Genomic DNA, 22667 nt, shown 5'->3' with positions numbered 1-22667 from the left:
ATGTGAGTTAGCCATTCATAAGTAGTATTCTTTTCTTTACGTACAGTAGATATTAGTTTCTAAAACATCTCTAACAGAAAAGAGTAGAATTTGACATCTCTGAGCAGGAGAAAAGAGCAGGGAGGGCCATCACTGAGGTAGTACAGGCTCCAAGATGCAGTGTGGATCCAGCGCCTTCGACTTCTGCAGTTTCTCCTTCTGTTATGGTGTCATGGTTTAGCAATGGTATTCTCCAGTTCAGCACACCACTAAAACCTCATGCAGCTCCCCGCCACTCCTCCAACTGGAGCCACAAAAGGTAAAGATCACAGGTTCAGAGAAAAGCAAATTAATGGGAGCAGCAATGAGATAAGAAAATGAACAATAACAGCAAAAATACTAATGACAGAGGGTATAGGAAGAGAGACAATTTGGGAGAAAAACACACACCACAGCACACTCAATAATAGACCACCCTTTTGCCCCAGTAATGGTCAGTACTGGATGGCTCCCTCCAACACATTTTGTGGACCAGATGGCACCCCATCTTCCCAGAAAAGAGTCGTCATGAGGTGAGGTGGTATAGAATAATGTCTGTGTCCTGGCTATGTCCCTTCCTGGCTACTACAAAAATTAACCCTGTCATTGCTGGGATCCAGACATTTTCCACCTGATAATCCAAAATTTTTGCCTTCAGGCCTGTTAGTGATGATTTCCAAAATCCCTGGGCAATTGGGGTTTCCTATTCAAGCCTACTTAGGCCTGCTGACACTCAAAGAACAGAGTCTTCTGAGACACCAGGAAAGGTATTCAGCTGTCTAATTTCTTCTGTCTCCACAGCAGCTATCCCAAAAACCCAATGATGCTCTTTTGGGTCCTCAAAATACCCTCTCCTGAGGTAATAGGGATCAGGTGGTTATCTCTGGCCCTGCCTCTTTCTTCTGTTCTGTGGGCCCTGTTTCCTCTTTATTCCTCACTAAGAAAACTGATTTGGTCTTGAATTTCTTCTTCTGTGTAGGGGCAACTGCTACTGGCACGGTTGTTCCCCTGGTTCAGCTGCAATGATGCCATGGTGCCTGTAGGTCTGCTTTTCTACTCCTCCCCTGGAGGGTGTTCTCTAGTACTGAGCTGTGTCCAGTAAAGAGTAGCCAGGGCCCAGCACTCTGCAATAAATTGCTCCTCTCTGGAGTTGCCACAGCATTTTCCTCACAGTGCAGCATTCTGTCACTTTAAACAGGGTCTTGTATTGGTTCAGGGGTGAACTGCCAAACCATTGGAGCAGAGAATTTTCCCAAAAATAGGCCCATTCTCTCCCATATTCTATGCCACTCGTGACCATCCACCCTCAGGGCAGATCTCTGAATGACCTCCCAAGAAATCTCTGTCCTGACTCTAAATATGGTGTAGACTGCACTGAGGAGAAGTGGCAGACTTAGCAACAAAAATATGCTTTCCTTAACATCCAGCAGGAATTAAAAGTTGTCAAAAGTTGTTTTAACAGGTCTGAAGGAGGAAAAGGGGGTGAAAAGCTAGGGAAAGTCATCCCCCCTGTTCTTCCCACAGACTGGGTATCATTATTAATGGACCCCCAGAGGCAGTACCTGAGTAAGGATAGGAGAGAAACACTGAGTACACATCCCAAATTACTTTCATTGTCCTTGATGTTGTCTTGTCATAAGCTGATATCCCACAGTACAGCAACAAAGGGATCCTGATCCCTCTCCCTGCTCTGAAAAAGATCCTAGTGAGGAGCATATATGGGAATATATACATGGTTATATATAATAATACCCATTTGAACAGCCCAGGCAACATTGTGAGCATTGCCTCTGGACCTAATACAACAAATACTTTGATCAAATTTGTTTCTAACCTGCTCTGGGCAGATCTGTTGAATCTCAACCCTTCATGCCTCACACTGGGCTCCAATTACAGCTGTCTTGGTTTAGGAACGGTATTCTCCAATTAATTCTTCCATTAAAACCATGTGCCACTCCCTCTCCACCCTCCAATTTGAGGCCGGAAAAGCAAAGATCATGGGTTGAGATAAGAGCAATTTACTGGGTACAGCAATGAGATAAGAAACTGAGCAGTAACAGCAACAATACTAATGACAGAGGGAATAAGAAAAGAAACGATTCACACAGAAACCACACCCCCAGTCCCCCAACCATCCCTTCCCCCTTAAATAGGCAATACCTGACAGCTCCCTCTGTCACGTTTTCAAGCCCAGAAGGAATCTCTTCTCCCTGGGAGAGTTCCTTTCCCCTGCCCCTGGCAATGGTGTGAGTTGGTATAGAGTAAATTCTGTGTGCTGGCCGTGCACCCTCCTGTCTACTGCAAAAATAAAGCCTGTCCCGGCTGGAACCAGGACACATAGCTTGCTCAATGACCTCAATGCAGTTACTTCATCGCTCTGTGCCTTAGTCCCAATGGCTTTAAAATTACTATCACAGCACTTACGCATCTCCTAAAAAACATCTCTAAGAGTTTGTATAAAAATGTTCTTTCCAAGTCTTATTTCAATGAATATCTGTCTTGTGTATCTTAAAGTGAGAGGAGATACACTATCTCAGAGATAAATCCAGGACCTTTATGAGTAAGAGTTACTTAAATGTAATTTGATAGTCCCCATCCTTATGAGCTGACCCATGATGCTTTTTGCAGAGCCCATGGTCATGTATAGTTGGGGCACTGAATGGACAATGCATCTATGTTGTGATTTCCTCTTTGCTATTGCCAAGGATTTGGCAGGTACTTTGGCTTTTTACATAGTACTTTGGCTGGGCAGAGCACAGAGAAATAAAAGGAATTAGCTTTGTTTTACGAATCTACTCTGAGCTCAGTCTTTGCTTGTTATCAGTTTCCTATGACTGCCATTCTTCCATGCTACAGAAGTGATTTAGTGAGATCTTAGAGTCCTACTGAATAATCTTGAATACTAAATAACTTGAAGCTTGCTGTTTTCTTTAAACATCAGGAAACTGCATTATGATGGGACAGCCATTTGCTCTTAGTTACTCTTGGTCTCAGTATACTGCATTGCACTGAAGAGGCCTAAATAATTGCTAACATAAGTAAATCTGTAGTAAGTCCAAAGACAATAAAGCTTCACTTTTTCATGTTGCTTGTTTTGGAGAAAGCATGTATTATGGACCTTTTATTACTGACCTTTTGTAATTGTTTCCTGAAATAGGAATTACTTTCTTGAAAACTAGGTACAGCACCTTTTTTAGGATTAACTCTGAATTTTTTTGTAGGTCATGGGAAAAATAAACCAGTAAGGAAATTAGTCAAAAGTAATGAGCACCTTTGATATATGCATGTATATTGCATCTGTATTAGCTCAAATATGAATGAAAAAGGAAAATACAGGCATTCTGAAAATGCATAAGATCTAAACCATCTCTTATCATTAATGTCAGACAATAGGATCAGATTTCTTCCAACAGACTCATTTTCTTTCTTTGCATATTTATGCCTACAAAAGCCTTGAATTTCAGTTCCTACTCATTTTCAGGATTTATGCCTTTTAATCATTCAGTAAAGGGCAAACTGTGGAACAGTCTAAGTCTTTCACAGTCATTCTGTTTGGTAGAAGTTCCAGTAGTTAAATAGCTTAGTGAATGAATGTTTGTCTTTTGACAAAATGGTTGACTCATCATTTTCAGCTCAAAAAGGAATATTCGGCCATAGTACTAATTTCATTTGCATGGCTTGAAAATTTAGTGGCCGTCAGGCTACATTTTTAGTCTTATTATTGTAGGAAAAATATTAGATAATTTGAAAGTCAACGATAAAGAATAGCAGTTAGTCAAGTGGAAATGAAGGTGAAATTCTAAAGTAATAGCTATTGCAACAAGTGTTGTAGAGGTGTGATTTGTAGTGGGGCAAAATCAAGTTCTTTTAAACCATAGGAAATGTGTCCTATTATTCCATTGGAAACAGGTTAGTTTTGCATAGGGCCAGGGTGGCTCTTTGCATGGATAGTTTTGTTGGATAGTGAATATTCCCTCGTCTTTGAAATTCAAAATGTTTGATATTATACAAACAAAAAAAAACCTCACAGACATTGAAGTTGTGTTTTTGTTTAGACTGAGAAGAAAAAAATATGTGATTGCAGCCCAGACAGCCAACAGCATCCTGGACTGCATCAAAAGTAGTCTGGCCAGCAAGTTGAGGAAAATTATTGCACCTTTCCGCTCTGCCCCTGTGAGACCCCATGTGAAGTACTGCATCCAGTCTGGGAACCCCAGCACAAAAGTGTGGGCCTGTTGCAGCAAATCCAGACTTGGCCAGGAAGATGATCAGAAGGCTGGAGAACAAGTCCTGTGAGGACAGACAGGCTGAGAAAGCTGGGGGTTTTCAGCCTTGAGAAGAGAAGTCTCTGGGAAGACATCACTGAGACTTTCCAGTATTTGAAGGGGACTTATAAAAAAAGAGGGAGAGCAATTTCTTACACAGGTAGATGATAGGACAAGGGGAAAGAGTGTCAAATTAAAAGAGGACAGATTTAGGTAAGATATTTGGAGACATTCTTTACCAGAGTGATGAGGCACTGCAACAGGTTGTCTAGAGAATTTATGAGTGCCCTGTCCTAGGAAGTTTTCAAGGCCAGGCTGCATGGGGCCGTGGGCAACATGGTCTCATGGGTGGCCTCCCTGCTTAGGGCAGCGAAATTGGAACTAGATGATCTCTAGGGTCTCGTCCAACCCAAAACATTCTATGATTAACAGGAGGAATTCTGGAGGCTTTTATTAATTGGGGTTGACTGCCTCAAATACAGCACAATGTTTTGTTCTACATATTTTCAAATGTATTTAATCTGAAAGTGTCACAGTGTCGTAGCTACTGAATTTGCAGTCATCTTTGCTCCTGCTGCCAGGGGGTCTATGGCTCATTCTCTTCCTTTCTGCTTTTGCTTTTTCCTATTATGCCTCTTACTGCCATCCTGCTAGGGGTTGGTTCACTCATGCAGTCTTTTGCAGACAGATGAGAACATACTATGTACATGTCACAGGCCAGCTTAAAACAGATACCAATAAGCTATAGGTAGCAAGCTGTAAGTCCTATTACACTTGAAGCTGATTTGCTGCACCTGGAGCTTCTAGTGTCCCCATACTTATCTGCAACCAGATCCGTAGTCTGTGTGCATGTTCCGTTGGGTTTTGGTTTTTTTCCCTTTACCCTCATCCTGTGGAGATTCCCTGCAAACCTCTGACGTGATCAGTGCATTTTGGTAGGGTGCTGAAAGACAGAGGGAAGGGGGTGTCCACTCAGTTTCTGCTGGATGATGGGACAGCTGAATGTGCTGAGTGGTGTAACAAGGGATGCTATTGCCTCTTCAGTCTTCCAGTTGAATCCGCACCTTCTGTGCATTTATCACTGTTGGTGTGGGATTCTCTAATGCTGTGCTTTCCCTGATCTCGGTGCTTATCCCCTGCTTCTCAGAAGAAGCTGTGAGAATAGTGGGTGTCTGCACAGTATGATGTGTTTAATGTTTTTACTTGACTTTTCAACCACTCCTAGCTTAACAACATTGAATTCTGTTCTGCCTTTACTGTTTCCAGCCATGACAGCATTATCTTCCCCTTACGTCCCTCACAATCAATTCCCAGATTTAATTCTGGTGTCTTCATATTCCTTCTTCTTAACATTTGCTTTTCTTTCCCGCAATGTGAACAAGCTATTCATTCAAGATAAATACATACAGAAGATCAGCTGTTCAGTTTCTCCCTATAGTGAAATATTAATCTGGGCTACTGAACTTGTACCATTTTATATAGAAAAAAATTTGTTTAGTATACTCAAGAACCAGAATCAGCAGTGGTGGTACCACTTAATGAAATCTACATAATTTTTTCCAAAGCTTGCAGGGCTGTTTTACCCTTTCTCTGATGTTCCCTGTGCAGCCTGATTATTGCAAATGCTACTTACTCCCCAGTGTGTTTCTGCAGCATTGGTAATTAGTGCACGATGCGATTTGCAGGAGGCATGATGAAAAAAGCACTGAAGTGCATGTATTAAAATTGCCACTTGGTTTAGCAACAAGACAAGCTACCACGTACCAAAGCCTAAATTATTTGATGTGAGGGTCATGGGCTATATGAAGAATAAAGTGGTTTTAAAAATAAATTGAATCCTATGTCCATTGATCTGACAGTGTTCAAAATGTCTTCCCCAAAGCATTCTACTGACAGTTTTTGCATGCTGATTAAAAAAAAATTACAGCTTTATTAAATGAGTAAAAACCTCTCACCTTAATGCCCTTGGGCAGAGTGCTTTCAGTTTTGGGTGGAAGAGGCTGCCATCATCTTCTCTCTTAAAAGCCACTGGAGAAAAAACAGATCCTCTGTGTTTCACCTTATATTTCCATGAATGCCACTTACAGCCTTCCTGTGATGCTACTTAGTCTTACCCATGTGCTTGAGGAAATTGAATCTGGATGAAAAGGCGTCCTGCAGATGTATGTTTTCTAAAAAAGCAGCATTAGCATTTATAAATACTAACACAGTTCTAGTACTATTCTAAATTCTCTTTTTTTTTCTTTAGCTGCAGTAGTTTACAGTTAAAAACACGGATCTTGACATGGCCTAAGGATTTAGCAGAAGTACAACTGCTAATGCAGATATTTACCTCATCATGCAGTCATGATGAGTCTGGTCTTAAAAATAAAAATCTGCCTTTTGAACTGACCTGTCATCTAGAGGACCTTTTTTTCTTGTTTACAGCTCGTATTCAGAATGTTACAGAAAGCCTGCTGATGCTCATCTGACCCTCTTACTCCCTGCTGCTCTTCCCTGTAGGCATTAGTGATACTGTGGGGGTGGCCTGGGAAGTGTTGCATGTGACTGTATGGCTCCAGGCTTGATGATCAGGGTGTGGGAACCCAGGTGATGTTTGCCTTGATCCTTCTCCTAACAGGGAGGGGCATGGAGGAGGGCTGAGTAAGTAGATGAGGCCTTCTTCAGAGAATTGGAAGAACTCTCATGTTCAAAGGTCCAGGTTCCCATGGAATACTACAGTGATGTTAATGATCTGCTGAAAGGACAGCAGCAGGGCTCAGGTGATCTGGAAGTGGCTGGGGACAACTTCCTGTTACAAATGATGGAGGTGCCAGCAAGGTGATTTCCAGCGGTCTCTGCCAACTTCGGTCACTCTTCTGTGGTCTCTTCTTAAATGCTGGAATGAAAGGAGCAAATTAACAAAACAGGAACTGTGAAAAGAATAAAAACTTTCTCTCATACTGAGGGAAGAGAAGCAGCCTAAAACATCATCTAAAGTTCTTAGCTCTCTGAAGTGAGATTTTGAGATTTTTCTTCTCCAACTTTCATAGGGCCAAAGTAGAGTACCACGATGCTAAACAAAGAGAAAAGTTTCCTGGCAATACTGTCACTGGTTATTTCAACAGATATACATTGTTCTTGAATTCTTCCATAGAGTGTGACATACTTTGCTTGAGGCACTTCACATATATATATATAGCTTAGAGAATAAGTGGATGCCCTAGAGAGGAGGAGGAAAAGTTGTCATGGCAAGTGAAGCATTGCACCTCCCCTGGAGCATAATTTGCAACTGCATTTATACAGACACTGCATCTGAAACAGGAGAAGTGAACAGGATATTTCATAGGAAGTTCTTTATAATATAAATCAAATGGGAAACACAACTCCCTATAAAATGCTTTTCAAGTATGGAAACTCAGACTAGGTTAGTTTTCAGGTAGTACTTACTGGAAAGGATTCAAAGTTTTGCCCTTATGTATTATCACTCCCAAACTGAGTCAGGTTCTTGGAGTATATTTGGTGGGGTTTTTTTAACATACATTTCTTTAGAGATCCTTGCTCCCTACTATAAAGAGGAGTAAGACATCAAATCTAGTTTTTAGATGTAGCAGCACTTCAGAGGAAATCTGCTCAAAAACCTGCAGGATTTCAATCCAGTGGAAACAGCATACGCTTGTTTTGAAGAATCCAGGTGGCTGTGTCTTGTGTTCTTTCTGCACTAGGTGTGAAATGTTATGAGGAACATATTTCAGTCACAGTACTGAAAGTAGTATTGTACTTATCAAAAGACAAAGATGCTGATACTCTGTTGATTGTTGTTTAATCTAGTGTAAAGATCAGTGGTTGCAGTTTACAGAAATGGTTAGAGTGGATTCAAGTAAGTTTGTACTGAAGTGGATGCAGAGAATACAGATGAGCAGTGGGTCCCATAACTTTTTCCTGGAGGTTGGAACACATAGCTCCATATTGGAAGTTGTTAAACTGATTCCAGCCAATTCCCAAGTCATCTCTTGGGGCCCTTGGGCTGTTGCCTAAAATCTTGTGTCTTTCCTCATTAAAGGAAAGAGGAATCTGTTGCAATACACTTGATAAAGAGTTTTAGGAATCTGTTGCAATACACTTGATAAACAGTTTTCAGTATTTTTTACTTGGAAACTGTGCTTACAGCTGTGTTTACCTGCAGGATGGCCTCATGATAGTCATTGATTTGTAATTTTGGTCTATTTCTACTTGATTTCAACTGTATAGACAGTTTCTTATTATTTTTGAGGAGGATGTTATAAGGTGGATCAAATAATATATGCCCTATATTTTATCCAAAACGTTTGGAAACACTAACTTTATTAAATAAGCAAAAGCTCCAGTGTTTGTTCTCTACTAATCTAAATGAAAGAATGAAAAATATATGCACCTTTTTTCCATTTCCAGTGGTTTTAGGCTGCTTCCTTCTCATTTTTTAATATAATTCTATAATTAAAAGGTACTTGTTCTTACTTTATGAAAGAGCATTCGTGGTATGTGGATCTTTCTTTCATTTAAATGCCTTGATATCAGAAATATGTCCTAAAAATATCTAGTAGCCAAGCTAAGAGAACTAGCTATCACACTCAACATTTTAATCAGATAATTTTTCCCTTTGGCACAATTTCTGCTTTGCATTCTTCAAGTTCTTTAGTTGTATGAGCCTGTACCTCACACTCTCCAGGAGTGAATAATGGTGCTTTAAATTTGTTGTTACTAACTACAGCTTGATGATACTCCTTTTGTAGCCAAAATGGGTTTGAAAGGAACCTCACTATAAGTAAGAGTCTAGTTATAACCTAAAAATTTCCCTCTCTATAGCAGAAATTCATCATATCTCACTATAGTAGAGCTGAATTTTGTAAGAGACAGGTAAATAATTTTCTACAGTCAGCATTATTTTAAGAAGTCATTTAAGGGGGAGGAGGGCTTAGGAAATGATGATGAATTTTTCATGTTTCCATGAGAAAAATCCAGTAAATGGGTTGTAATTCCTACCTACATCCATCCATGCTGTAGGTAACAGGTCTCACTCCTTAGTGAAGGGACAAAGAAGATGGGAATCTGAAACTAAATCACTTGTTCCTTTCTAGTACTATATTATATTCTTATAACAAGCAATTTTCAAATGAAAAATCTCAATTTGTGCTTCATTATCCAAATGAAAAAATGTGTTTGCTTCTCTTCCCAACTAGAAACATGCATCTTGGATCAGAAAAAGGAAGACTTTTGTGCTGAACTTCAGTTTTATAAGAATTCTCAAAAACACACAGGATTTTTTATCCAGGCAGAAACTGAAGCACCGAAACTTTCAGATTTGCGAGTAAGCAGTCAAAGAGCAGGATTCCTACCTGACTGTAATTCTGGTTCTGAAGAATCAAGGTAAACCCAGGAAATATCCCTCTATATAATTTTCTAGATTCAAATTATTGACAATATACACATGTTTTTTGAGTAAATATAGGGAAATTTGCTTCCCACATGACAATCAGTAAGTCAGCTTTTTATTTAGAGTCACCCTATCTGCCCTTCTTCCCTTGTAGAATGTAGCATTTCACCTCTGTATTCTTTAGCACTCATAGAACACATGATCACTGCCATGGTTTATATCACACATTGTGGGTATTTCAATGATTGTGATCTCTACAGACAATTTTGAAGGTGCATATTGAACAGAATAAAAAACAGATCTTGAAAACCTAGTAGTATCTGTGGCTGTACACAACAAGCATCTGAAATGTGATGAGTAGGAAGCAGGAATAAAGCAGGCTGAAGTCCAGATGAGGCTGGAAGAGTGAAGATGAGAAGCTGTAGTATTTTGTAGCAGTCTGTGACAGGAATCTGAGGATGGCTAATATGATTGAAAAGTTTAATATAGACTCTGAAGATTTTATTGTGTATTAATTTTGGTCATTTCTTATCACTAGTGTTTTTACTGAGCAGTGGCCCTTTATAGCAGTCTTAAGAAATATGTACACTCATTCTATATGTGACCCAATGTACAAAGGTATAAGTAGCTGGCTAGTTACACCTTTAACTAGCTTACTGGTTAGGGAACATGCTACCAGTTTTGAGTGACTTAGGCAGTCTGAATACTAATTTTCAACTGAGAGTGTCAGAGTTGTTTTTGAAAATGGGATCAAGGCTGCAAAGCCCTATTACATACTTTTGGAAAATACACTGATTCCTCACTTGTCTAGCAGATTCTACACCCAGTTTTGCTATCTTCATTATGATCTAATGGTGACTGTTTGGGCCAAACCCAATTCTTAACACTTTTTCCTTTTTGCCTTTTTGCATTAGCAGCTGAGATTTGCTGTAAGGGCAATGCATCCTGCACTAAATGCCAAGTATAATCCAGACTGCTTAGGTACAGCCCAGCACAGAGTCACCCAAAAATTGTTCATTTTACCTTTCACCGGTGCCAGTCCCTCTGACAATCAGGCTTGTCTGGAACACCAAGATTAACCTCCCACAGCAGTCATCATGGTGAACCATCTCAGCTCCATGTATGTTATATGCAGGATCCTAAAGCTATATGCCAAAACCTATCTTTGCCCAAATAGATTTTAATTAGAATATATGTTAATATTTCTTGATACAGAAAAATCTAGGAAATGTTAAGTTAGTGTTGATTTGTGTTTTAGATGGTGGTCCTGGTACTGTCGATGTGATTTATCATTTTTAGTTTAAAGGAGAAGGGAGGAGAAAATAAATGCAGTGGAAGCAGGTGAAAAAAGGGTGGCTGAGTACAGACAACTATCTGCCTAAGATAATGACTCTTTGGAGCAATAGATAGCATTCTTTATATTTCTAGGATGTGATTTCTAGAATCACAAATAAAGTAATGTCTACAGTGGAAGCAGGAGTTCAGAGGGTATAGCTTTTCTGTGGCTACTTCTTATTGGTTATTAGCAATGGAATGTATAACCAGAAAATGCTTAAAGCAAATATTAAAAATATTTGCTAGTTCCTTTCTAATCATTCATTTACTAATTTTGCTGCCATGTTACAAACAAGGTCTGAATGATCTGTGAGTAGCAATGGATACTCAAGAAGTTTTATGAGAGCCTTACTTTGAGAGAATTTTTCTGGCCATTGAATCTTGTCTTAGTTTAAGTTGTCTATGGATAGTAAGTTATTTTAAAACTTCAGGTGGCATACAGTATGGAATTCCTGTTTTCAGTTATAATATTTAGAATCATACCATCGTTTTACAGATTTCTTCAAGATGAATTCCTAGATTTTTTAATGGATATTCTCATATCACTTCTTGTGGAATCATTCTACAAAAAAATTTGGTTTGCTTAGACCTGAGCATCACTTTGATCCCCAAATGTTTTATTACTTTTTTCTCTGTGTTAAGCAATGGTTTTTAGTATTTGCTTTCCTTAAGCATTTGCTGTTTATAGGCTTCATAGCCCATTTATATTCATCTGGTTTTTGCCTTAGTACTGTAGGATATTTATTTACTATTCCAGATTTGCAGATTCTTTTCAGAATTACAGCTTTAAGAAGTGGCAGAAGGGCATCCATTTTTTCTGACTATTTAATACATTTGCAGTGGTTAACAAGTTTGTTAACAAGTTTTGATAATTTATTTCTCTGCATTTTGTTTCAGAGGGGTGGAATAATAACGGTTTTTTTAATTATTTTTCATTTCTTTTTTTCCCCTTTCAAAAATGCAGCAGTGTAGAAAGAAAGGATAGCAGGATGCTCCCTGAATTTATATCCTCATGGAATGATGCTGAAGATTTAGGTGGAAGAACAGAAACTGCATTCCTTTTAAAAGAATTGGACACTCTGAGGGCCAAAAATAAAAAGGTACAATTAAGATATTCAAGATACGAATATTTGCTTTTTTATAATTGCCTTGCAAAACATACATTTTAAACTGTGCCTGATTTAGTTTTGTTATTTATTTTAGTGCACCAATCACTAGTTTCCTGTAATTTTGGATTTTTAGTATTTGCTTGACAGCTATTTCTCTGGAATTAAAAAAAAACCCCTCCAACCTACTCTCTGACTTTTTTGATCAATGACATAGATTCTTGTACCCTGGATGAAAACCAATGAAGACCAAAGACTAGACCAGGATTTCATGGATAGAATCCAATTAATGTGCGTTGATAGCTCAGCTTTATTGAAGGGGAGAAAATTCCATCTTCCTTGAACACTGCATTGCTTTAAGTGTTAGCTGTGGTTGCATGTGCCTAAACAAATCTAACAGTCTCTAGTCATTCCATGAAGTGTCATTGAATATTCAAGTTCAGATATCTGCCCAAGAACGGATTTAGTAAATACCCTTTAAAAGAAAAGCCTTGGTATGTGAAAGAATACCAGTCTTCCATCTGATGAAGAATATGAAAAATATGCATTTACACCAGTCTTTTCAGACTGTGATGTCTGTATCTTGGTAGGAAACAGGCTATTAATGCAACAACCTACATTATATTCTGTGCAATTCTGAACTTCCTCAGCACGAAGGACTACAGCTGGTGATACCTGAGGAAGAGAATCACAAATAAAAACAATGGCATGTGCATTGCTGCTTGTCTCACGGGACAAGGTAGCCCAGATGTTAAAAATCATATTCTTAACATTTGTTCTTTAAACATGTAAATATAATCAATTGAACTAATGGTTTAACGCTTAGTATTTGTATTTTGGGGGTGAGAAATCATTGTTTGCAATTTTATTGTGGTTGAATTGCTTGTTGACAGTTTCAACCAGATAAGAATCTAACTGTCCACTTGCTCAATTCAGCTTCAAGATAAGCTGGCTGAAAAGGACAAGGAGCTGAAGACAATGAAACTGGACTTAGAATTGCAAGACAGAGCTACAGAAGCCAAGATTGCAGAAAGGATTGCAGGTACAGTAGGCAAGCGTTTAACAGATGGCTGTATGGCTCATACAGTACCTGTGGTTGCTATATGACGTGGCCTAGTGAATGTTAGCTTTATTTGCTAAAGGAGGGAAGATTTGACTTTTTTTTTATGTGTGGCTGTTTAGAGTTGCTTAGAAAATAGATGGCTTTAACATCCTGGTACTGGTATTAGTAGGAGCTTTACCTGTATTCATACTGATTTGGGCATTAAATGCATTGTTAACACCATGTCAATCCAATCACAAAAAGGTTGTTTGTTTTGTTGGAAGGTCCTGAACAAACAAGGGGAAATAATGATTACCAGTGCCTCTACCTTTCAACCAGCAGTTCAAATACCACTTATTGTTTTAGCTGGTTCAGAGCAATACTACCCCCTCTCCGTGTTTGGAGATAGTCTCACATTCACCTCAACCAGGGACCTGTGCTGTTCTTGAAAAATCTGCTCTTTTGGTAGTTAAAATGAATTTTTGTCAGATGATGGCATATATCCAGTGAATGAAGTTTATATGAATTCTCAGAAGGAAAGGTTTTTAAGTTTATATCTGAAAGTGAGCATGTGCTTATATTTGTTGTTAATTGTCCTTTAGATAGACATACAAGCATGGAGACAGTTTGTATTCTGTGCTTGTGGAAACTGCTAATGTAATAAAGCTGGGCATTCTTATTATTGAAAAGTGACTGTGTATCCAGTGTACCCTTAGATGAAAAATAATCTCAGGTTTTCATGAAGATGTTTAAAAAACATTAATGGGAGTGCTTTTATAAATTCATGGAATCATTTGTTCAGAAAGAAAGTGTTAGCTTGGTAAAATTGTTTCCTCATAGGTCACACACACTTCATAGAGTATTAATAGTACTAATAGCTGTCCCCAAAATATTTGTACTAAAGGGAGGAGTAACTGTCTTCAGGAAAATGGAGCAGATAATAAACTCTCTAGCTGAAAAACAGATGGCTGACATTCCACTTAATAACAAACTTCTGAGAATATGGTATAGTGTGAATATTATAGATGGAAAAGAGAGTTCCTAGATTTTCTTGGTGGGGGAAGGGAAAGTCAAATCCAATCAACATCTTAGGAAAAAAATTAAAACAGGCATAATTCTTACTCTTATTTAATTTCACATAACTGCTTGCTTTATTTTCACACAAAAGAAAAATCTGCACTATGCGTGTGTCATTGTTATATCCACCAGCTAACGCAGATTGTTTGGCTTGAATATGAAGTTTTGTGTTTGTTCCTGGATATTTGCCCAGTGTTTTTACCTCTGTTCATGGTTCTCTTTGGTAGAGGTGTTCATTGCTCATTAAAACCTGGAAAGAAAGGTGTGTCAAAAACACAGATAGTTTCATTTTTATGGATATGGTTGAAATACTTGTTAGGAAATTGTTGTTTTCCTACACTACTGCTTAAACTTTCTATTGATGTCCTAAGCATATTTTTTTCTTCAAAACAGAGTGGCATGAATATGGAAATAATAATTTAACATGCTTATTCTGTTTTTAAAGGAAGAATAAACCAAATTTTAAAGACAGCTACATAGTGAAATAACAATGACCTTTAAAAAAATAACCTTTTTTTCTCCTTTTATGAGTACAGGAAGTATAAAATCCTTTAAATGCTGAAGAGAGAGGGCAAGAGGCTCCTTACTACTTAAACTGTTTGCCAAAAGGAAGCATTGTTAATACTTCACACTTTTTTGCTTCCTGTCTTACAGTTCTAAGAATGTTACCAAATTTGGATAAATGGTTTAAAATCTGGAATTATGTGAACCAGACTGGATTTGTGGAAGCCTGTGTGTGTCTCTCTCATAAAAGCCTTGGGGATAGTTCTAATGGACAAGCAGAACCTAATAAAGAACAGACGGTGTGTTCAAGGAAAAACTTATCCCCCTGCATTAAGTTCTTTGAGGAAGGGAGAACACATGCTGCTGCAATTTCAGGTTACTAGTTAATGTTTAATTACTGCTGTGTGTAACACATGGTATAGTGAAGCTTGTAAATATGGGTGTTTGCATTTTTATTATTACTTAGTACTGACTTTATGATAAGTAAGTGACTCCACAAAATTATATTGTAAAGAACATAAGAAAGGTACACCATAAAAGTGTTATCTACTTTGAGGAATATTAGAATTCTGTTTTGAAAGGTAACCCTCATTGATAGGTTTTACCTCATGGAAAGAATTGAAAAGTGAAGACAAAGGAGCATTTTGAAATGAAGCTACAACAGTCTACAGAAACAAATAATCTAAAGATGGTCATTTTGTGATTTTTAAATTGTTCAAAGAAAAAGTAAAGAAAAAAGGGTAAATTTGTGCAATGCTTCATGAGAAAAGAAGAAAAAGTAGAATTAAAGCAGAAGATATGATGGAAGAAAAGTATTATACTGTATGAAGTAAATAACTTATTTTCAGAATGTTTTCATTTTTAAATTTTGTTAGCTAGCCTTGAAAACATACTTTAAAACTTCCTTGGATCCCTCTCTCTATGTCAGCTAGTTATGGCTAAAGAAAATTAGAGAATTTCAAGTTTTGATTTCAGACTTTTGGTCATTAGAGACTGTTGTTTCTGGTGGACATAGTAACCGCAGGTTCCTGTAGCTTATTCATTATTCTTCTGTTGGATTTTGTGTCATTCTGACCCAATGTCAGAAGCTACTGTTAGTTTTGCTCCCTCTCATGAAGAAGAACAGAGGTGGAGGCAATGTCTGGAAAAGCCGGGGAAGCACACATCATAAAAGAACAGACCCCAGGATAGCGTAAGCAAAAAAGGGAACGCCACATAGGAAGCAGGTATGAAGAATAGCCAGATCTGAAATTTGGGTGTGCAGAGCTTTCATATAGTGAACAGAAAAGGGAATGGGTGTCACCTGTGGGAGTGGAAAGGGGAAGGAGCATACATCTTCTGAGGACAGACTGAAAATCAAGATGGAGGCATTGCAAGGGAGTAAGTCTTCAAAAACCGAGCTGAAAGACCAGATCTCACTTTGGATGGATGTAGTAAGTAAGCGACTTCATTTTTTCCTAATGGAAGAATTATGCAGGGGATATATATGTGAACTTATAGAGGAAGGAGCTGGTAGAGTGTAAGGGAGAGTTATAGAGCATAGTGGTAATAGACTGGAAAAAATATCAAAGCCCTGTTCTCACAGTGCCATTACTGCAGCAAGATAAGATAGTTGACATCAGAACTGGAGCTCTTGGAATATTTTTTTTGCTATCAGAGTATATATTGAGACTAAGAATAATTCTGAACAAAAATAAAATAAAAATACTTATGCTTAAATCTTTCTGTAGCAACAGATGTTCCATGAGTTGGGTTTTTTTTTTATGCCAGTATCTTAATAATAATGTTACCAAAATTTAATACTTTCTTAAATCAACATCAGCTCAGCAAGGTTGAGTCCAGCTCTGTTAGGGGTTTCACACCATTTTTATTACCTGAGAACTGTAGATGCTCTCTGAAACACCAAGGTAATGATAGGAAATACAGTGTGGAAAAAGAGGAAAGCAGTGCTTCTAACATGGTGGTATATATCATACAACTTTCAGTCTCTTGGAAACTAGGGCAATATACCTATAATGAAGTCCCTATTTCGGGTCTGTTTTTATGAAAATGTTGTGAATATACATTCGTGGTATTTTGGAATTCTTGAATATGGTGTGGAAATATTAATGAACATTATTTGAAGTTTTCTAAATTAACTTCAAAAATAATTACTGAATATGCATATGCCATAGATTTAATAGCAAAAGTAAAAACAAATATCCAAGTGGCTGTTAGCTTAGAGTTAATTTGATTTAATATCCATAAAGTGAGAGGAAATAAGTAATCTTGCCAGTAATAAACTTTGGGTGGCAATAACTTTCCGCACAGAAGAAAAGTATTTTCCATTTCTTCAAAGCTCACTTTAGAGTCCCTTTTTAGATGTTATTTTTCTTTCCTGCATGTCATCCATTAAAGATTAGCTGTGGAAGGTTGGAGCATGGAGAGATTATGAATGACAGAACAACTCCTGCAGAATAATAATCAGTTTTTGGTATTTAATGCTGTTTGACTTTTGCAGACACATTTCTTATTAACCTTTGGTACAAACAGAAATCCAGGTTCCTGATATCTCATGGAGGAGATGAATTCAAGATCCTCTTCCAATTAAACTGAAATAAGGCCAATATTGGGCTTTAGCCAAGAGAACTCAGTAGTTCCCAACTCTCATGTTTATAAACCTAAATATGGATGATATTTTACAGTTTAAGAAGGTAATGCATATACTTCCCTAAACCAGTTTTCTGTGCATAATTTATTTACATAATTAGTCCGTATAACTCTTAGGGGGTTTGTCCTATTAAATGCTTCATTATGAATACTAGTTCTTGAATATATTTTCAAAATATTTCCTGATAAATAACACAATTTTGAAAATAGCTGCATGATTTGAATCCTCTGTATGGGAAGGTAAACAATCCATCTAAAGAACAGAATAAAACCACAAGGTGGGGGCATCGTGACTGGGAAATTCTTGGCTTAATTTTTAACAGCTTAATTTGAAATTATATGATTTTACCTTCAGATTGTCAGAATTGTTGGTTGTCAAAAAGTTGCATACAGCTCTTTGAAGTACATTATATGATGAGTTGGCATAGATTAAAATGTCAATTACTGAGCTATTTATCTGTGGAAATTGTATGTAAAAAGCAAGCCAGTTTCTTCTTCATTTTTTATGACTAGTCTGTCCTTTCTTCCACACAAGTGCTAGGTGAGCATTAAGAATTGGGTTTTATTCAGGAATAAAAAGGTCTGCAAATGGTCTACTTCTTGGGGTGTTACAAAACTTTCCTTTAATGTGACAAATTATAACTTGCAAACCTTAATGCAATGTTTATATTTTCCCCCTAAAAGTAAATATTCAGGCATCAGCAATTACCCACTGAAGAAAAAAGTTTAACAGCATTATGGTTTGAATTTTGAAGTCAGCTGTGTTTAGTGTGTTAGAGGCAGAGGCTTAAGTATTGTACAGGGATTGGCTTTCACAAGAACTGCCTTGGGGTCTGTGCATAATGCTCTCTCCTATTCTTTTCCACTTTATTTTTTTTTTAATTGAATTGTGATCTGAGTACATAAAGAAAACCCTATGCAGAGCTGCCACTAAACAACTTTAGCCTTTTATTAAGGACACTCTTTTTATAGCGTTGGAAATGTAGGAGCAGATGAATGCTATGCACTAAATACATACAACAAACACAAAGCAATAAAGAAGTCAGTGTGTTCTATCAGTGTTTGTTCAGATTGCTTTATCTATAAAGTCACATTTAGGTGTAAATTACTTTTAGTCTATAACTCCTGGTACAGACTGGTGAAAACACTTCAGTATTTTTCCTATGATCTTCTTATCACTATTTTACTTTTAGTTTTTCAGTTGTACGTCATAACTGAAAGTAAATGAATGGTAGCTTTCAAAAAAAGCTAGAAACTTAAGTTATCTGTTTCGTAATAGAACATGTCAACACTATTTTTAAGTTGACAGTGAGCCCTGGAGCTCCTGATAGTTTGCCATTAACCTGAATAAGAACTTTGTAAGTGCTTTAGAATTTGAACATTTCTGGGGATTATCTGCATTTTGTAACATGTATAAGCAGAGACCAATTAATGACACATTTTAAAGGCTTTCATGGCAATGCAGGGGTTTTTTTCTTTATTTGTCTATGATAAGATTGACTTATTTAGGAGTTGTGAGCACAGTCATTAAATTTAATAGAAGGAAATCTCAGAGGATTTTGATTTCTAATTTGAGTGGATGAAAAATACATACAGGTTTGTATTTCTGCAAGGAGAACATGCATATATCCATACAGTCACATAAAATTTAATATATATGTAAAACTTACTTATATTGAAAATCAGTTATTGTAGTGTAATAATATTTACTGTATCTTCTGAAATACAGTAGCGCTGTGTGTAGTGATCTCATATTTTCTTTAGAAGACTTGGCCTGTATTCTAATTTTACTTTTTTTATGAGTAATTTTAAAAAGTGATTTCTGCTGCCATAAATAAGTGATTTCTGGTTTTAGTCCCAACGTTTTCCTCTTTTGCCTCTCTTACTCAGTTTATTTTATTTACGCAGATGACCTCTAGGAAATAAGCAAACAGACTTTTATCCTGGGACTTGTGCTTTCCTTGCTTCCCCCAAAGTTCCATGTTTGGAAAATCACGAAACACTGTTTAAACTAGAATGATTTCCAGCACACCTTCTCATTACTGCTGTTTTAAAGGTGGTTTAAAAAGTATAGGAGATAAGTTTGCCAAAAGAATCAGGTTCAACTAAGAAAATATGTACTCTGCTTTGACTCAGTAAACTCATACTTGGTATGGTTCATCTTCTTCATATTTACTTTTGCCCATATTAGAAAACAATTAGCTTACTAAACAAATTTGAGTATTTGGGATAAAAAAATCTACTTTGAGTCTCTCTCATTTGACTAAGAATTACATGATATTTGATAAGCTTGTTTAAAAATGGACATATCCAAATATTATTGTAAACACCCATTGATTTGTTTTACCTGCAATATAAGTATTTTACTTAGTTGGCTTACATAGTAGCTAATAATATTTGTTAATGTAATTTAACTGCTGTGAACCTTTACTGAACAAATATTGAAATTTATACAAGTCAAAGAAAGAGAATCTCTAATGACTTTTGTAAAAGCTTCCATTTAATAGTTAAGGAGAAAAGTTTATATGACATACCAGATGCAATTAACAGTAGATTTTACATTTAATAAAAAGAAAGAAGCATATGTATTTGCTTTATTCATTCCATCATAATTTGCATTAGAGCTGTGGGTGTTTAATGAGCAAATTCCAGCTAAAATGCTATATTGATTTTCTAAGTGAACTTTGTAATAGCTATCTACCTTACAAAAGCTCTCTGTTTACAATTGTTTTCTTTACTAAAAACTAAAAATGTTTTAGAATTGATGAGTTTAGCATAATGATTCTTTTAAAATAAAGAGCTCTTTTAGAGTATGCAGGGGGTTTAGTTACAAGGAGAAAAATGTTATTAAAATATTAAAAAAATTAAGTTTATACAACTAAAATAAAAGTGCTGTACTTTTATATACTACAATATTTGCAAGCATGGGAAAATAATCCTTTTTTCTTAATTCAGTTCTCTGGGATTTAAATATTTTAACTCTTGAATTCCATTATATATAGATATATATAGATAGATATATATATAGATATATATATATATGTCTTAGTAAATGACACAATTCATTTTAGCTTAATACTAGACTATTCATACTGCATTTCTGTGTGTCATTTTCTTACCTGAAATATGAATTTTGTACAAATTTGTGTTTCTTCTTGGTCAGGCTTCAAGATGGAAAGGATAGGGCCGGCTGGTATGCCACTAGAAGGTCTCCAAGGAAAACCTTGTAATGGTGACCAGAGCAGTTGGTGAAAAAGTAGCTGGATCTGTTTTTTCTTTGGATCAGGCACCTAGTCAGTGTAGCAGTATGGAGTTAGAATTTTGCTGGATATGTCATATCTTGAATGGAATTTAGAAGGGTGACTTGGTATTAATCATTTTTCACCTCACATTTTAAAGAAGCATAGGGATGATAATCTGGATAATTTTTACTCTTTCTAATATGAAAGAATGTCATGTCACTCTTTCATAGACTCTAACTGGACAAGCTTATACATCACTTGTTTTCCTAGATATGCACAAAATGTTTTGCTTTGCTGCTGCATTGAGACCTAAATGTGTATGCATTTCACTTATTTCAAGCATGCTGTGGTCCTTACAGTCCTGAACTTCTACTTGGTGACTCATCCATAGCTCAGTGTGAATGGGGAATGTTCAGACTGCCTGCAGTCGTGTGACTGTCATAATATTCCCTAGAGTAGGAAAAAAGGAATTAAAAAAGTTAAATAGGAGTCAGAAATGTATAGCCACTGGGTAACAAAAACATCAAAACTGAATTCAGCTTTGGCTGGTGAAGAGATCAGGTGACTTAGTCATCCACAGACCATTAAAATGAGCTAGATGAGGTCTTTAAGTATTTTTAAATAAGTAACTTCTTTTGGAAGTGTCAGTATTGCTATGTTGTATTAATATGCCATGTATCTAAGTATCTTTTTATTTTTAAAACTTAGATTACTATGCAAGCATCTTACATGGTTTTCTACATTTTCCCTAATCTGTTTTAGAATTAAACTTGCAATATTACTTTTAAGAAACAGAACTAAAAACCAGACACTTTTAATTGATATAGAATGACATAGAAGTGACATGAATTTTTTATATATATATATATATAATATATAGAATTTACATGAATTATATAGAATTTTTAATGCAGTTTGTGGATCTGGTCTGTGGGATATTTACACCAATTCTTTACTTTAGTGGAAGGATAAGAAAACAACAAGAAAGAATTGCTCAATAAAGTACTTTTCATAGCTGCTGGTTAAAAGACAGTGTTTTGTAATAGACTTTTGGGTGAGGGAAGGGTTCACTGTTCAAAGGCAATTAGCATCTGAGCTGCTGTCAGGGGTGGTAAGATTTCAGATAAGCAGGATGCTTAAATAACTTGAAAAATATTTTTTTTCTGAATGCTTTCATACTGTTACATGTACATTACTTTGGTTTAATGACACAGAAGAAAAAAATCTGTTTTTTAAAAGCCTGTATAGTCATTATTACCACTGGCCATATTTATGCAGAGAGGGAGTGAGATATGCCAAAAGACAGTCGCTCTATGTGTACGTGTGCATTCAAAATCCATTGCAGGAGTCAACAAACTGTGGGGTTTCATGCTGAGGTGAGGGTGTTCTAAGGTCTGACAGAAGTGGTGCACTTGAACAGGCCAGAAAGAAGTTAGCTAAACTGGAAAATAATTAACCTCAGAATAGTAATAAGTGCCAAATCTTCAGTTATTTTAGACAACTTTCAGTTCATTGCAGCAGTTGTTTTCAAGGTGAAAATTGCGTAGTGTTTCCACTTGCAGCTTTATGGAAAGGATTCTCTGTGAAGTGTCTCTGTTTATGATGCTAGATACACTGACATAATTTACTGGAGAAGCCGTAGCAAACAAATATATTTAGGTACTGATAGGTAATAATTACCATAGAGAATCAAGCTGCCTGTGTATTCCAGATCCAGTCAGGACATAGCAGTTGCACTGTAGTTCACCCAGGCAGTCATTGCTCTGGCACTAGTTTCCCTGCCATCACAGATCTCAGCAATTGAAATGGCAGTCTGGTGAGCTGAAATGCACAGCCTAGGTTACCTCCTATGGTTTTTTTCTTGTCCTTGCTGAGCCACCTACTTTTGCAGATATCAGATGCATTCTCTGCAAGTGCTGTAAACTTGTGGCTGGATACCAGCCAGTGCAAACGCAATGTTACAGCTGCCTTAGTCCTTAGTTTTTCCATTCCACATCAAGCAAAGTTTTCTTGTTGCAAACAGGGGAAATAGATCTT

At 36.8% G+C, this 22667-nt stretch overlaps 1 protein-coding gene across 2 annotated transcripts in view; it reads left to right on the top strand.

The window, feature by feature from the left end:
* MIPOL1 (mirror-image polydactyly 1) overlaps window positions 1–22667 on the top strand; it is a 185144-nt gene that overhangs the window by 38060 nt on the left and 124417 nt on the right. For both annotated transcript variants that reach the window (XM_063160344.1, XM_063160345.1), the window contains exons 5-7: window positions 9482–9668; window positions 11975–12110; window positions 13053–13158. In XM_063160344.1, coding sequence (XP_063016414.1) covers window positions 9482–9668; window positions 11975–12110; window positions 13053–13158 — 429 coding nt within the window. The remainder of the gene's footprint in view (window positions 1–9481; window positions 9669–11974; window positions 12111–13052; window positions 13159–22667) is intronic.

Source organism: Melospiza melodia, chromosome 6 (genome assembly GCF_035770615.1).
Source record: "Melospiza melodia melodia isolate bMelMel2 chromosome 6, bMelMel2.pri, whole genome shotgun sequence".
Taxonomy (NCBI): domain Eukaryota; kingdom Metazoa; phylum Chordata; class Aves; order Passeriformes; family Passerellidae; genus Melospiza; species Melospiza melodia.
This window is presented reverse-complemented; position numbering and strand designations above follow the sequence as displayed.